This window comes from Bombina bombina, chromosome 7 (assembly GCF_027579735.1).
Source record: "Bombina bombina isolate aBomBom1 chromosome 7, aBomBom1.pri, whole genome shotgun sequence".
Taxonomy (NCBI): domain Eukaryota; kingdom Metazoa; phylum Chordata; class Amphibia; order Anura; family Bombinatoridae; genus Bombina; species Bombina bombina.
Genome location: NC_069505.1, coordinates 473,612,477 through 473,630,668, shown reverse-complemented (window position 1 = coordinate 473,630,668; position 18,192 = coordinate 473,612,477). Strand labels below are relative to the sequence as shown.

The window sequence follows — 18,192 nt, the reverse complement described above, 5'->3', positions numbered from 1 at the left end:
AAGCTCTCCGTCCTCAGGTTCTGCATATTGTGACGCAGTATCAGACATGGCTCTTACAGCATCTACGTGCTCTGTATCTCGTCTAACCCCAGAGCTATCGCGCTTGCCTCTCAATTCAGGCAATCTGGCTAATACCTGTGACAGGGTATTATTCATGATTGCAGCCATGTCCTGCAAAGTAATCTCTATGGGCGTCCCTGATGTACTTGGCGCCATATTAGCTTGCGTCCCTTGAGCGGGAGGCGAAGGGTCCAACACGTGGGGAGAGTTAGTCGGCATAACTTCCCCCTCGACAGACCCCTCTGGTGACAATTCTTTTATAGATAAAGACTGAGCTTTACTGTTTAAGGTGAATCAATACATTTAGTACACATTCTCCTATGGGGCTCCACCATGGCTTTTAAACATAATGAACAAGTAGTTTCCTCTGTGTCAGACATGTTTGTACAGACTTGCAATGACACTAGCAAGCTTGGAAAACACTTTAAACCAAGTTAACAAGCAATATAAAAAACCGTTACTGTGCCTTTAAGAGAAACACATTTTGGCAAAATTTGAAATAACAGTGAAAAAGGCAGTTATACTAACGAAATTTTTACAGTGTATGTAACAAGTTAGCAGAGCATTGCACCCACTTGCAAATGGATGATTAACCCCTTAATACCAAAAACGGAATAATAAATGACAAAAACGTTTTTAAACACAGTCACAACAGCTGCCACAGGTCTACTGTGGTTGTTACCCTCCTCAAACACGACTTTTGAAGCCTTTTGAGCCCTTCAGAGATGTCCTGTATCATGCAGAAGGAAGCTGAGTGTCTCTGTCTGTAATTTTAGCTGCGCAGAAAAGCGCTAAAATAGGCCCCTCCCACTCATATTACAACAGTGGAAAGCCTCAGGAAACTGTTTCTAGGCAAAAATCAAGCCAGCCATGTGGAGAAAAAACTAGGCCCCAATAAGTTTTGTCACCAAACATATATAAAAACGATTAACATGCCAGCAAAACGTTTTATATTACACTTTTAAAAAAAGAGTATGTATCTCTGTTAATAAGCCTGATACCAGTCGCTATTAAATCACTGCATTTAGGCTTAACTTACATTAATCCAGTATCAGCAGCATTTTTCTAGCAAATTCCATCCCTAGAAATATGTTAACTGCACATACCTTATTGCAGGAAAACCCGCACGCCATTCCCCCTCTGAAGTTACCTCACTCCTCAGAATATGTGAGAACTGCAATGGATCTTAGTTACTTCTGCTAAGATCATAGAAATCACAGGCAGATTCTTCTTCTAATACTGCCTATGATAAAACAGTACACTCCGGTACCATTTAAAAAAAACAAACTTTTGATAGAAGTTAGAAAACTAACTATAATACACCACTCTCCTCTTACTACCTCCATCTTTGTTGAGAGTTGCAAGAGAATGACTGGGTATGGCAGTGAGGGGAGGAGCTATATAGCAGCTCTGCTGTGGGTGATCCTCTTGCAACTTCCTGTTGGGAAGGAGAATATCCCACAAGTAATGGATGATCCGTGGACTGGATACACTTAACAAGAGAAACATAAAAATGGTAACATTTGGTAAAAGTATGCAGAGAAGACAAAGTGGCTGCTTTGCAAATTTGATCAACTAAAGCCTCATTCTTGAAAACCCAAGAAGTGGCAACTGATTTTGTAGAGTGAGCTGTAATTCTCTAAGGCGGAGACTGCCCGCTTCCAAATAAGTTATGTGAATCAAAAGTTTCAACCAAGAGGCTAATGAAATAACAGAGGCTTTCTGACCTCTCTTAGTACCAGAAAACAGATGGTAGAAAGTTGTTCAGCAGGCTCAGTTCCTATGGTAACTTCAGGGATAGGATAGTGCTGCTTCATTAAGGGAAAAAAAAAAGGATGCAAGAATGTACTATTATAATCCCCTTATGTTTTAGCAGACTTTAAAACTGTTTGCTAATACCCGCTATAAAAATATAAGACTGTTCGCATTGCGAAGTACATGAGGGTAATACAAACAAATCATCATTAAGACCTTGATGCGTGATTGCATCATGCTTCAACCACCTCCTAATGAGGCAAAGTTTAAAACTGAAGTATGAGTGAGGTGGGAGGGGTATTTATAGGCTTTTGAGGTTTGGGAAACTTTAACTCCTCCTGGTAGGAATGTATATCCTATAAGTAAAACAGCTTGTGGATTCTCGCCATCTATATGAAAGAAATGGTATACAGTCTGAATCCTAAATAACTGTTGTATTTCATGTACCTTTAAATGCCATACTACAAAATGTCTGTGCACACAATAAATGTTTTATAAATGATGAAGGCAACCTAAAGTGCCGGCCTCTGTATGGGGACAATGGAACAAATAACAAAAGGCTGCTGGGAAATAACTGTCTCCTTAAGTGAATTTCTACAACAGAATATTCCCAGAACAACTCTACACTGTTGTATTTGCACAAACACCTTAAAGGGATATTCCGGTCAAAATTTAAATGCACATAGATTAATAATATCTTTGAATAGATACATATTTACAATATAAAAGTATTGTCAAAAATGCTTCTAGTAAAAGTTATCACTGGTTTAGTGTTAACATTTTTCTCTGCACGTGCATGTGAATAGCTAGATATTCTCAGTGCACCAGCATTTTAAATGCTGCAGCTGTTAAGAGCAACAGTGGGGTTTGTATCATGTCAGCAATTACCAAATTGACTCAATACCAGATGCTACAAACGTAGGCTCTCTGAGAAAGTGCTAGGTTTGAAATGCTGGTGCACGGTGCATACTTAGATAGACATTTGAAACAGCTATAGCTTTTGTTAGAAGCATTTTTGCTAATACAAGTATATTAGAGAAATGCTTCTCTTCAAAGCTGAAATACATCCACGTGGATTCCAGTTTGGGCTGGAATGTCCCTTTAAACATTGGCTCTTTCTTTACCTGTGAGCATCTGTCACAACGTGTTGCTAAGCAACTAATACACATAATCACTGCAGGAGGTTACCGTGGTGACGTTATGTTTTCTCACCTCTCCCGTCAGCAGGTAGAGAATCTCCAGGATGTGATTCAGGATCCGCTCAGGCAGCTTCTTCTTCATCTTGTTCATGGTCAGTGATATTGTGCAACACTCATACCTGCGGCCGTGGCACATACATGTCAGAGATTACACATATAGAAATAATACTCATATACAAACACCAACAAACATACATGTGCACCCACACATCTATCTATCTATCTATCTATCTCTTAAGATATAGACAGATATAATAAACATAAAACCTGAGATATATATATATAATTATATACAAACATATCCACTTATACACCAGACACACACTAAACTGATGATAATCCCTATTTTGGTTTAAACCCAGCTAAAGGGAGGGGAGTCTGAGGCTGTGTTTGAGAGGACAAGGGGTTTAGAGAGTGAGCAGGGGCTGTGTGTGACAGGGAGGCTAACACGGGATGGTCATTTACAGAAATGCATAAGTACAAGTATCTTATACACAGCTAGTTAACCCCTTAACAACCACAATGTACCCTGTACGACGCTGGTCACTAAAGGCACAGCCAGGGGCAAGACCGCTATTATAGCCTCCCTCCTGCAGGCGTCCTGAAATAGTGCGATCTTGCCACTGGCGGCAAACCTGCAATATTAAATCGTACTTTGCTGGTTGTAAAGGGTTAATATTATAGATATGTTCCCTCTACTTCTTGCACACACAGCCCCGTTGCCAGTACTTTACATACAGATATATATTATAGATTCCCTCTGTATCACACACACACAGCCCCCTCTCCAGTACTTTATATACAGATATATAATATTATAGAGAGATTCCCTCTGTATCACACACACAGCCCCCTCCCCAGTGCTTATATACAGATATATAATATTATAGATTCCCTCTGTATCACACACACAGCCTCCTCTCCAGTGCTTTATATACAGATATATAATATTATAGATAGATTCCCTCTGTATCACACACACAGCCTCCTCTCCAGTGCTTTATATACAGATATATAATATTATAGATTCCCTCTGTATCACACACACAGCCTCCTCTCCAGTGCTTTATATACAGATATATAATATTATAGATTCCCTCTGTATCACACACACAGCCCCTCTCCAGTGCTTTATATACAGATATATAATATTATAGATAGATTCCCTCTGTATCACACACACAGCCCCCTCTCCAGTGCTTTATATACAGATATATAATATATAGAGAGATTCCCTCTGTATCACACACACACACAGCCCCCTCTCCAGTGCTTTATATACAGATATATAATATTATAGATAGATTCCCTCTGTATCACACACACAGCCCCCTCTCCAGTGCCTTATATACAGATATATAATATATAGATAGATTCCCTCTGTATCACACACACACAGCCCCCTCTCCAGTGCTTTATATACAGATATATAATATTATAGATTCCCTCTGTATCACACACAAAGCCCCCTCTCCAGTGCCTTATATACAGATATATAATATTATAGATTCCCTCTGTATCACACACACAGCCCCTCTCTAGTGCCTTATATACAGATATATAATATTATAGAGAGATTCCCTCTGTATCACACACAAAGCCCCATCTCCAGTGCTTTATATACAGATATATAAAATTATAGAAAGATTCCCTCTGTATCACACACACACAGCCCCCTCTCCAGTACTTTATATACAGATATATAATATTATAGATAGATTCCCTCTGTGTCACACACACAGCCCCCTCTCCAGTGCTTTATATACAGATATATAATATTATAGGTAGATTCCCTCTGTATCACACACACAGCCCCGTCTCCAGTACTTTATATACAGATATATAATATTATAGAGAGATTCCCTCTGTATCACACACTCACAGCCCCCTCTCCAGTGCGTTATATACAGAGATTCCCTCTGTATCACACACACAGCCCCCTCTCCAGTGCTTTATATACAGCTATATAATATTATAGATAGATTCCCTCTGCATCACACACACAGCCCCCTCTCCAGTGCTTTATATACAGATATATAATATTATAGATAGATTCCCTCTGTGTCACACACACAGCCCCCTCTCCAGTGCTTTATATACAGATATATAATATTATAGGTAGATTCCCTCTGTATCACACACACAGCCCCGTCTCCAGTACTTTATATACAGATATATAATATTATAGAGAGATTCCCTCTGTATCACACACTCACAGCCCCCTCTCCAGTGCGTTATATACAGAGATTCCCTCTGTATCACACACACAGCCCCCTCTCCAGTGCTTTATATACAGCTATATAATATTATAGATAGATTCCCTCTGCATCACACACACAGCCCCCTCTCCAGTGCTTTATATACAGATATATAACATTATAGATATAGATTCCCTCTGATTCACACACACAGCCCCCTCTCCAGTACTTTATATACAGATATATAATATTATAGATATAGATTCCCTCTGTATCACACACACACACAGCCCCTCTCCAGTACCTTATATACAGAAAGGCCCAATACCAAGGGCCGAAACGCGTCAACAGTTTGGTAAGCCTTATTCTATTTGCTCTATATTGTTTTTAGCAATATTGCACCATTGTGTTATATGTTTTACAGGTTACAAGTACGGTAATACAAGTCATCACTTAAAGGGACAGTCTACCATAGAACTGTTATTGTTTTAAAAGATAGATAATCCCTTTATTACCCATTCCCCAGTTTTGCAAAAACCAACACAGTTATATTAATATACTTTTTACCTCTGTGATTACCTTTTATCTAGGAACCTTCTTCCAGCCCCCTGATCACATGACTGTGACTTGTTATTTTCTATTGTCTTGCATTTAGCATTGTTTTGTGCTAGATCTTAAAGGGACCCTTAACACTTGTCTTCTAATAATCCCCAAAACCTACTTTTTCTTATAAATAAAAATAAAATAATCACTGCTGTTTATTTTATCTGTTCCTCTTACCCCAAACTTTTCAAAGTGATTGTTTTGAAATACAGTGTTGAACCAGTGCCAAATTTCCTATGTAAGCTGCCATATTGTAGCGTGCGTTACAGGGTTCAGTAGTCACATGACACAGCATATTGGCTGTTACATACAGTACTTAGAGAAATATAACATTTGCCTGCAGCGTGTGAGCTGCAGTGAGACACATTTATTTCTCAGTCAGGGTGTAAATAGATTTAATTTGCCAGTCTATTGTATATAATACACATTATGCAGCAAATACTAAGTGCATTACTTATGTTTTTAACTTCCCAACACACATTTATATTTTTTTGAAACTCCACAAGTTTTCTGCTCTAAGCAGTGCATTCAGGCACTGTTATTGTCAATTACTGACATGCTCCAGGAGGGGGAGAGGGAGGGGGAAGCTATAACGGAACGGAGTGAAGTTTGTTTGTGCAGATGATTTCTGCTTTTCATGACATTTGATCCTGGTAATGTGAATCACTAAGGGCTGACAGTCAGCTTAGTATTCGTTTAGCAAGGATCGTTGGTATGCATTATTTATCAGTGTGATCTACTCCTGTCAGTGACAGGAGTAGATCACACTGATAAATAATGCATAGGAACGATCCTTGCTAAATGAACACTAAGCTGTCAGCCCTTAGTGATTCACATTACCAGGATCAAATGTCATGAAAAGCAGAAATCATCTGCACAAACAAACTTCACTCCGTTCCGTTATAGCTTCCCCCTCCCTCTCCCCCTCCTGGAGCATGTCAGTAATTGACAATAACAGTGCCTGAACACAGTGTTATCTATATGGCCCACGTGTACTTTCTGTCTCTTTGTGTTGAAAAGAGATTTACAAAGCATGTGATAAGAGGCAGCCCTCAAAGGCTTAAAAATTTGCATATGAGCCTACCTATGTTTAGTTTAAACTAAGAATACCAAGAGAAAAAAGCAAATTTGATGATAAAAGTAAATTGGAAAGTTGAGTAAAATTAAAAGTCCTATCTGAATAATGAAAGTTTAATTTATGCTAGACTGTCCCTTTAAGAAGATCCACTTTCCCACAGAGAGACTTATAGTTTGGATTACACATACACATTATTTTCATTTTTTCACTCAAAGAGGTCTATATCCTTTTTTTCTCATAATTTTTGTAATTATATAAAAAAAAATATTTTTTCAACGTTTTTCACTTTTTTGGTCACATTTTTAAGTTTTCATTTTCCACATTTTTTGAGAATTTTTGTATTCTTTGGATTTTTTGGATATCTATCACCAATCACTATTACCATCACTCACTGGAACAAACCACTATTGGAATATTTCTTTATTTGGGACAAATTTCATTTGTGACTTTACACTCGTGACTTTATCTCTAATTAGAACCATAGAAGATTAATTTGCTCTAGAGGTGCACCTTAGACAGTTGTTTAGACAAGCATAGCAGCCCCTCTCCAGTACTTTATATACAGATATATAATATTATAGATTCCCTCTGTATAACACACACAGCCCCTCTCCAGTGCTTTATATACAGATATATAATATTATAGATTCCCCCTGTATCACACACACAGCCCCTCTCCAGTGCTTTATATACAGATATATAATATTATAGATTCCCCCTGTATCACACACACAGCCCCTCTAGAGTGCTTTATATACAGATATATAATATTATAGATTCCCTCTGTATCACACACACACAGCCCCCTCTCCAGTGTTTTATATACAGATATATAATATTATAGATTCCCTCTGTATCACACACACACAGCCCCCTCTCCAGTGTTTTATATACAGATATATAATATTATAGATTCCCTCTGTATTACACACACAGCCCCCTCTCCAGTGCTTTATATACAGATATATAATATTATAGATAGATTCCCTCTGTATCACACACACACAGCCCCCTCTCCAGTGCTTTATATACAGATATATAATATTATAGATAGATTCCCTCTGTATCACACACACAGCCCCCTCTCCAGTGCTTTATATACAGATATATAATATTATAGATAGATTCCCTCTGTATCACACACACAGCCCCCTCTCCAGTGCTTTATATACAGATATATAATATTATAGATAGATTCCCTCTGTATCACACACATACAGCCCCCTCTCCAGTGCTTTATATACAGATATATAATATTATAGATCCCCTCTGTATCACACACACAACCCCCTCTCTAGTGCTTGATATACAGATATATAGTATTATAGACAGGTTCCCTCTGTATCACACACACACAGACCCTCTCTTGTGCTTTATATACAGATATATAATATTATAGATTCCCTCAGTATCACACACACAGCCCCTCTCCAGTGCTTTATATACAGATATATAATATTATAGATTCCCTCTGTATCACACACACACAGCCCCCCCCCAGTACTTTATATACAGATATATAATATTATAGATAGATTCCCTCTGTATCACACACACAGCCCCCTCTCCAGTGCTTTATATACAGATATATAATATTATAGATTCCCTCTGTATCACACACACAGCCCCCTCTCCAGTGCTTTATATACAGATATATAATATTATAGATTCCCTCCGTATCACACACAGCCCCTCTGACCAGTATTGTATATACAGATATATAATATTATAGATACCCTCTGTATCTCACACACAGCCCCCTCTCCAGTGCTTTATATACAGATATATAATATTATAGATTCCCTCTGTATCACACACACAGCCCCTCTCCAGTGCTTTATATACAGATATATAATATTATAGATAGATTCCCTCTGTATCACACACACAGCCCCCTCTCCAGTGCTTTATATACAGATATATAATATTATAGATTCCCTCTGTATCTCACACACAGCCCCCTCTCCAGTGCTTTATATACAGATATATAATATTATAGATTCCCTCTGTATCACACACACAGCCCCTCTCCAGTGCTTTATATACAGATATATAATATTATAGATAGATTCCCTCTGTATCACACACACAGCCCCTCTCCAGTGCTTTATATACAGATATATAATATTATAGATTCCCTCTGTATCTCACACACAGCCCCCTCTCCAGTGTTTTATATACAGATATATAATATTATAGATTCCCTCTGTATCACACACACAGCCCCCTCTCCAGTGCTTTATATACAGATATATAATATTATAGATTCCCTCTGTATCACACACACAGCCCCTCTCCAGTACTTTATATACAGATATATAATATTATAGATTCCCTCTGTATCACACACAGCCCCTCTGACCAGTATTGTATATACAGATATATATTAATATATTTTATACAGAGGTTCCCTCTTCCTTAGCACACACACAGCCCCTCCCCAGTAAATGATACACAACTATACTATATAAATTATACTCTTTACATGCACTGCAGGACCTTACATAGAGACAGTATCACATGCATGCGCTTATGTTACCTACCGCTTGCTCCTAATAAGCTAAAGGAACAGAGATGTCACAATAGCCTCTTTACTGTGTGATCGCAGCAGTCTTATGACATCACAGGTCTTTTAGCTAGATGGGAACTAGCTGCTACCGTCTTATCGCACAATGATAAACAAAGTGCTCTTTATCACTTGTATATACTGTACTAAAGAAGCTGTGTGTATATGTGAGACTGTGTGTGTGTGTGTGTGATACAGAGGGAATCTATCTGTAATAATATATATCTGTATATAAAACACTGGAGAGGGGGCTATATGTGTGATACAGAGGCAACCTATCTATAATATTATATATCTGTATATAAAGCACTGGAGAGGAGGCTGTGTGTGTGATACAGAGGGAATCTAACTATAATATTATATATCTGTATATAAAGCACTGGAGAGGGGCTGTGTATGTGATACAGAGGGAATCTATAATATTATATATCTGTATATAAAGCACTGGAGAGGGGGCTGTGTGTGTGATACAGAGGGAATCTCTCTATAATATTATATATCTGTATATAAAGCACTGGAGAGGGGGCTGTGTGTGTGTGTGATACAGAGGGAATCTCTCTATAATATTATATATCTGTATATAAGGTACTGGAGAGGGGGCTGTGTGTGTGTGATACAGAGGGAACCTATCTATAATATTATATATATGTGTATAAAGCACTGGAGAGGGGGCTGTGTGTGAGTGATACAGAGGTAACCGATCTATAAAATTATATATCTGTATATAAAGCACTGGAGAGGGGTCTGTGTGTGTGATACAGAGGGAATCTATCTATAATATTATATATCTGTATATAAAGCACTGGAGAGGGGGCTGTGTGTGTGATACAGAGGGAATCTATCTATAATATTATATATCTGTATATAAAGCACTGGAGAGGGGGCTGTGTGTGTGATACAGAGGGAATCTATCTATAATATTATTATATATCTGTATATAAAGCACTGGAGAGGGGGCTGTGTGTGTGATACAGAGGGAATCTATAATATTATATATCTGTATATAAAGCACTGGAGAGGGGCTGTGTGTGTGTGATACAGAGGGAATCTATCTATCTATAATATTATATATCTGTATATAAAGCACTGAGAAGAGGGCTGTGTGTGTGTGATACAGAGGGATTCTATCTATAATATTATATATCTGTTTATAAAGCACTGGAAAGGGGCCGGGTGTGTGATACAGAGGGAATCTCTATATATTATATATCTGTATATAAAGCACTGGAGAGGGGGCTGTGTGTGTGATACAGAGGGAATCTCTCTATAATATTATATATCTGTAAATAAAGCACTGGAGAGGGGGCTGTGTGTGTGATACAGAGGGAATCTCTCTATAATATTATATATCTGTATATAAAGTACTGGAGAGGGGCTGTGTGTGATACAGAGGGAATCTCTTTATAAATTATATATCTGTATATAAAGCACTGGAGAGGGGGCTGTGTGTGTGTGATACAGAGGGAATCTATCTATAATATTATATATCTGTATATAAAGCACTGGAGAGAGGGCTGTGTGTGTGATACAGAGGGAATCTCTCTATAATATTATATATCTGTATATAAAGCACTGGAGAGGGGCTGTGTGTGTGTGTGATACAGAGGGAATCTATCTATAATATATATCTGTATGTAAAGCACAGGGGGCTGTGTGTGTGATACAGAGGGAATCTATAATATTATATATCTGTATATAAAGTACTGGAGAGGGGCTGTGTGTGTGATACAGTGGGAATCTCTCTATAATATTATATATCTGTATATAAGGTACTGTAGAGGGGGCTGTGTGTGTGATACAGAGGGAATCTCTCTATAATATTATATATCTGTAAATAAAGCACTGGAGAGGGGGCTGTGTGTGTGATACAGAGGGAATCTCTCTATAATATTATATATCTGTATATAAAGCACTGGAGAGGGGGCTGTGTGTGTGATACAGAGGAAACCTCTCTATAATATTATATATCTGTATATAAAGCACTGGAGAGGGGGCTGTGTGTGTGATACAGAGGGAATCTCTCTATAATATTATATATCTGTATATAAAGCACTGGGGAGGGGCTGTGTGTGTGTGATACAGAGGGAATCTATAATATTATATATCTGTATATAAGGTACTGGAGAGGGGGCTGTGTGTGTGTGATACAGAGGGAATCTATCTATAATATTATATATCTGTATATAAAGCACTGGAGAGGGGGCTGTGTGTGTGATACAGAGGGAATCTATAATATTATATATCTGTATATAAAGCACTGAAGAGGGGGTTGTGTGTGTGTGTGATACAGATGGAATCTATCTATAATATTATATATCTGTATATAAAGCACTGGAGAGGGGGCTGTGTGTGTGATACAGAGGGAATCTATCCAATATTATATATCTGTATATAAAGCACTGGGGAGGGGCTGTGTGTGTGATACAGAGGGAATCTATAATATTATATATCTGTATATAAAGCACTGGAGAGGGGCTGTGTGTTTGATACAGAGGGAATCTTTCTATAATATATATCTGTATATAAGGTACTGGAGAGGGGCTGTGTGTGTGTGATACAGAGGGAATCTAGCTATAATATTATATATCTGTATATAAAGCACTGGAGAGGGGGCTGTGTGTGTGATACAGAGGGAATCTCTCTATAATATTATTTATCTGTATATAAAGCACTGGAGAGGGGGCTGTGTGTGTGTGATACAGAGGGAAGCTATCTATTATATTATATTTCTGTATATAAATCACTGGGAAAGGGGGCTGTGTGTGTGATACAGAGGGAATTTATCTATATTATATATATGTATATAAAGCACTGGAGAGGGGCTGTGTGTGTGTTACAGAGGGAATCTATAATTTTATATATCTGTATATAAATCACTGGAGAGGGGGCTGTGTGTGTGATACAGAGGGAATCTATAATATTATATATCTGTATATAAAGCATCGGAGAGGGGGCTGTGTGTGTGATACAGAGGGAATCTATAATATTATATATCTGTATATAAAGCACTGAAGAGGGGGCTGTGTGTGTGTGTGATACAGAGGGAATCTATAATATTATATATCTGTATATAAAGCACTGGAGAGGGGGCTGTGTGTGTGATACAGAGGGAATCTATCTATAATATTATTATATATCTGTATATAAGGTACTGGAGAGGGGCGGTGTGTGTGTGATACAGAGGGAATCTATAATATTATATATCTGTATATAAAGCACTGAAGAGGGGGCTGTGTGTGTGTGATACAGAGGGAATCTATAATATTATTTATCTGTATATAAAGCACTAGAGAGGGGGCTGTGTGTGTGAGGCAGAGGGAACCTCTCTATAATATTATATATCTGTATATAAAGCACTGGAGAGGGGGCTGTGTGTGTGATACAGAGGGAATTTATCTATAATGTTATATATCTGTATATAAAGCACTTGAGAGGGGGCTGTGTGTGTGAGGCAGAGGGAACCTCTCTATAATATTATATATCTGTATATAAAGCACTGGAGAGGGGGCTGTGTGTGTGATACAGAGGGAATCTTTCTATAATATTATATATCTGTATATAAAGTACTGGAGAGGGGCTGTGTGTGTGATACAGAGGGAATCTATCTATAATATTATATATCCGTATATACAGCACTGGAGTGGGGGGGGGGGGGTGATACAGAGGGTATCTATCTATAATATTATATATCTGTATATACAGCACTGGAGAGGGGGCTGTGTGTGATACAGAGGGTATCTATCTATAATATTATATATCTGTATATACAGCACTGGAGAGGGGGCTGTGTGTGTGTGTGATACAGAGGGAATCTATCTATAATATTATATATCTGTATATAAAGTACTGGAGAGGGGGCTGTGTGTGAGTGATACAGAGGGAACCTATCTATAATATTATATATCTGTATATAAAGTACTGGAGAGGGGGCTGTGTGTGAGTGATACAGAGGGAATCTATCTATATATTATATATTTGTATATAAGGCACTGGAGAGGGCCCTGTGTAAAGGTTTCACACCCGCCCAGTATCACTGAGACAACCCCGGTCTGAGACTGTATGTCCTGTGCCCCAGAACTACCCTCAACCATTCATATCTACCATACTCTTTGAGACAGGGAGTACTCTTTGTATGCCATATTACTGTGCAGTCTTATTATGATTAATGTTAAATGTACATAATATTAGTTATCAGTTAGTATATGTATGATCTGTTCATATTACAGTCTTGACACCTCTGAATCTGCTTACGTACGCTCTGATGCGACACCGCCCACCCGCTCCTATGATGGTGTTAATTTCACTGGTTTTGGATTTGCTATGCAAATTAGCCATGCGGTGTGTTGTTCATAGAACACTGAAGTTGTAGCGCAGATCGTCATCTGTTCCTACGTAATTAGATAATGTGACTTGTAAATATTTAGTTTAAATAGCTGTTAGGCACTGTGCATATTACACAGCTGCCTGATACAGGCCATTGACAAAGGTGTCATGTGAGACACAGAAACGTTTGTATAAAAAGATGTTTTAAAGTACCTAATAAAGGTGATGTTTTACTTGCAAACAACCGGTGAGTGCGGTGTCTATCCCCTCTTTTGATATCTACAATTGCTGCACATATTTGCACCCCGGTGGATGTATTAAATGTCTGAGTGAGTGCTCTCTAAAGGACTGCTATATATATCCAGATATCTGCTCAGCCGCAGCATATCCTAACAGTGGATATATACATAGAAATAAAACATACAACCCCCTTCTGAGGGAAGCAGGTCCCACTAGGTCCCTGATTATCCCAGTAATGTTCCTTGAGAGACAAATAGAAATGGACTTACCCTCCAGGGTCTTCTGCTGTGAAGCAGTCACAACAGCTCCAGGTCTGTGAGCCTCATCCAACTGCTGACCTAAAGAGATACAAGAAAAACAGGGTAACCAACCCTGGTTTTCTATATAGGGGTTAGCATAATTGTTGGAAGGTAATCAAGGACTACCTTGCCGTCTTCCAACTGCTAAAAGCCACCATTACTCTTGCTAAAGAGGATTACATAGATACAGCATTGCCCCAATCCTTGCTTGCAGGGAAAATACCCATTAAAGGATTAAAAACTTGATTATCTTCAGACACCACCTACGATGTACACATGCAGATAATGACTGGGGATTGTGGGAAGTGGGAGGATACTTAAAGGGACAGTTTACACCAGACTTTTTATTGTTTAAAAGGTAGATGATCCCTTTATTACACATTCTCCAGTTTTGCTTAACCAGCACAGTTATATTAATGCAGTTTTTTCCTCTGTGATTACCTTGTATCTAAGCCTCTGCAGACTACCCCTTATCTCAGTGCTTTTGACAGATATGCAGTTTAGCCAATCAGTGCAGATTCCTAAATAACACCACGGGAGTGAGCACAATGTTATCTATATGACACACATGAACTAGTACTGTGTAACTGTGAAAATTTTTCAAAATGCTCTTAGCTAAGAGGCGTTTTTTAACGGTTTAGAAATCAATTTAAGCCTACCTAGGTTTAGCTTTTCAAAAATACCACCAAGGGAACAAAGCAAATTTAATGATAAGTCTATTGGAAGGTTGCTTAAAATTGCATTCCCTGTCTGAATCATGAAAGTTTAATTTTGGCTAGACTGTCCCTTTAAAGCATTGCTGGGGTGTTGTTTGCCTTCACCTAGTGGCCAGGAGTTGAATTCCCACTAGTAATTGAATGGATTTGTGGACTCTCCATGCCATTGGAAAGAACAATAAAAAAAAATCCCACTAATAAAAGTTTATTTTTTTTATGGAGTAAATAAATATATATGGTGCAAAATATTTGGTAATGGTAACAGATTGTATTAATATATTACATTTTACTGTCACAGTCTGATCATGATCAGAATGAATATTATATCATTTTTACAAAAATGATTTTTATTTAAAGGGACATTCCACCTAAAATTTGAATCCAGAGTCATGGATGCATTTCAGTTTTGAATAAAAGCATTTGTGTAATATACATGAATTAGCAAAAATGCTTCTAATAAAAGCTACAACTGTTTCAAAAGTGTATTCAAGTATGCACCCTGCACCAGCATTTTATACACAGCACTTGCTCAGAGAGCCTAAAGTGCTTGTACCATCTGGTAATGACCCAATTTGTTAATTGCTATGATACAAACCCCACTGATGTTCTGAGTAGCTGAATTATTTACAATGTCGTGGCACTGAGAATATCTAGGTATGCTTTGCATGCACGTGCAGAGACAAATGCTAACATTAAAACAGTGATCACTTTCACTAGAAGCATCTTTGAGAATACATTCATATTGCAAATGTTTTTATTCAAAGATGTAATTAATCTATGTGCATTTTTTACTTTTTATAGCTTTTTCTTGTGGGGAGGGGGGATAGTTTTGTATTTAAAAAGAGATGTTAATATTGGTAATAATAAGTGTATTAAATCACTAATCACTATAACACTCAATTCTTTAATTGCCAACCAACATATTAAAAATTTGATATCATTTTTGAAGCTGTAAGAAGCCACTCCCATACCACACCCCAAGCCATGCCCAAGCCACACCCATTAAAAAGGGTCCAGGAATCTTCTGGGCAAAAGGTGGTAACCCTAGCTGTGTATGAGGCAGAGGAAATCTATAATATTATATATATGTAGATAAGGCACTGGAGTAAATACAGTAGATTTGCATACTCAACAAATAGTCAGACATGGGCCTGTTGCTCAGTTTGCCTAGAGGGATATGGCGGCACCTCACTGACAAGGCCCACAATAGGCCGAAACGTACGTTTCGGGTTTTACTTTTTCTCTCGTTCAGAGAGTGATTGCCTTGGGACTGGACTGTTTAGTCAGGATCAATATATATCACACAAGCAATATAACAGGTGCACTATAGATAAAGACCTATAAAGAGAAAATATACACACTGGGTCATAAAATGACAAAATACATGGGATTAAATTAGATTAATATATGATACAGTCACAAATGGTGAAAATAGATATAATGGTCCGATGTAGATTCTGCTGCATTCCTAAAGGATGGATCAGTAGTTAAAATCCTATAAGACAAAAGGATTCAATAGGAGGTCCCAACCGTCACAGGAGTCAGTCAATCAAGGGGCCAGAGGTCTGTCTGAGAGAGGGATAAGATCGGTGGCAACACAACGTGTCACAAGAGCGAGTATAATTAAAAGTTTTATTAAAAGGTTAGAAAAACTAGGTCTATCTCAGATTATTATTATATTGACTAGATCACTTTGTACACAAATCCTATTTAAAAACTTATTTTCAAATGGGTATTTATTTATTACGTAGTAGTCACTTTTAGTTGTTTAGTCTCCTAATACGTCACAAAGATAGTTATACACAGTTAGAATTATTGATTGTTATTACCCCCTTTTTTTTCTCTCATGCATAAGCTACCAAATTTAATTCTAGGATTTTTTAATTTAGGTTTGTCATTAAATTAACTTTGTTCTCTTGGTATCCTTTGTTTAAGGTTATACCTGGGTAGGCTTATGAGCAGCGGTGCACTACTGTGGCGCATAGCTGCTCTAAAACTGCGGAAATGGGTGCAGTTATATGGAATTAATAGTGCAGTACTAAAGCAATTGAATTAAGCTAGCTCCCAGTGGCGTATAGCTGCTCTAAAACTGCAGAAATGGGTGCAGTTATATGGAATTAATAGTGCAGTACTAAAGCATTTTAACACATATAAGCAATGTATTTGTATACTTTAATGTCCCTTTAACCCTTTCCTGACGGGGTTAAAGTGTCTACATCGGAATTGAAATTTGCACGATCGCGAGATTTCAATTATTGGATCGGGTCTGGGGGGTGTCCTTATAACCCTAGGAATGCCCTCCAGACCGCGATCAAATCTGAGAAGCACAGAAGGCTTCAGGACAGCCGTTAGCTATGACGTTCTATTCCGTCATAACGGCTGTAAAGCCCAGTGTAATTATGACGGAATACAATGGCATAACGACGTTAAAAGGCTAAGGTAATGCTTCATAAAATATTAGGGGAGGGAGTGGCTGTAGGTTTTATATGTTCTATATATTTTTATATATTTGTTTATATTTTGAATCGCATATTTTTCTATCCTGTTAGTTGTATATTTTGATGATATCTATATATGCTAAGCCATAGTTTATTTTGGTTGCCATGTCAACTGACTATGTTGTACCATATGCTTTCTGTGAGGTCATTGTTTATCTTTTTTTCTATGACCACCAGTTATTTGTGAACACATACAGGTTGAATTAAGTAATTATTAGACCTATCAGAGAATGTTTTTTACCCTTTATATAGCAAGCTTATTTTAATTGTATGTATCATAGCCTGAGGAAACAGCCAGTTGTAGGCTGAAAAACATGTTGCTTTTAACTAATACACTTGCTGCTGGATTTTATCTGGGAATCCATCTATATTCCTGCATCAGTTTTGGGAGCTTTCTTATTTGCTGAAACCTTTGAAACAGTCAGCTGGGCGGCTGAGAAGTCCCAGGCCTCCATTATATATAGAGCGTCGCCCGCAAAAGCCGGCGACGCCAGATTTTACGCGATTTTGGTATTACATATACGGCATAGCATACAAGTTACGCGCGTATATTTCAGCTTTCGCCCGTATTTTTTTTTAACCATAGACTAACATAGAACAGACGCGCAATTTGGTATCCAATATACAGCGTAAGGTCTTACGCGCGCAGAATTCAGA

At 37.9% G+C, this 18,192-nt stretch overlaps 1 protein-coding gene across 4 annotated transcripts in view; it reads right to left on the bottom strand.

The window, feature by feature from the left end:
* LOC128666765 (gastrula zinc finger protein XlCGF26.1-like) overlaps positions 1-9,498 on the bottom strand; it is a 49,812-nt gene extending 40,314 nt beyond the window's left edge. For 3 of the 4 annotated variants that reach the window (XM_053721546.1, XM_053721547.1, XM_053721548.1), the window contains exons 1-2: positions 9,437-9,498; positions 3,028-3,133 (exon numbers count right to left, since the gene is read on the bottom strand). In XM_053721546.1, the coding sequence (XP_053577521.1) occupies positions 3,028-3,105 (78 nt within the window). In that variant the 5' untranslated portion in view covers positions 3,106-3,133; positions 9,437-9,498. Of the gene's footprint in view, positions 1-3,027; positions 3,134-9,436 lie in introns of those variants that run through there. The other variant, XM_053721549.1, reaches the window with a different exon arrangement.
* Positions 9,499-18,192: the final 8,694 nt, after the last annotated feature.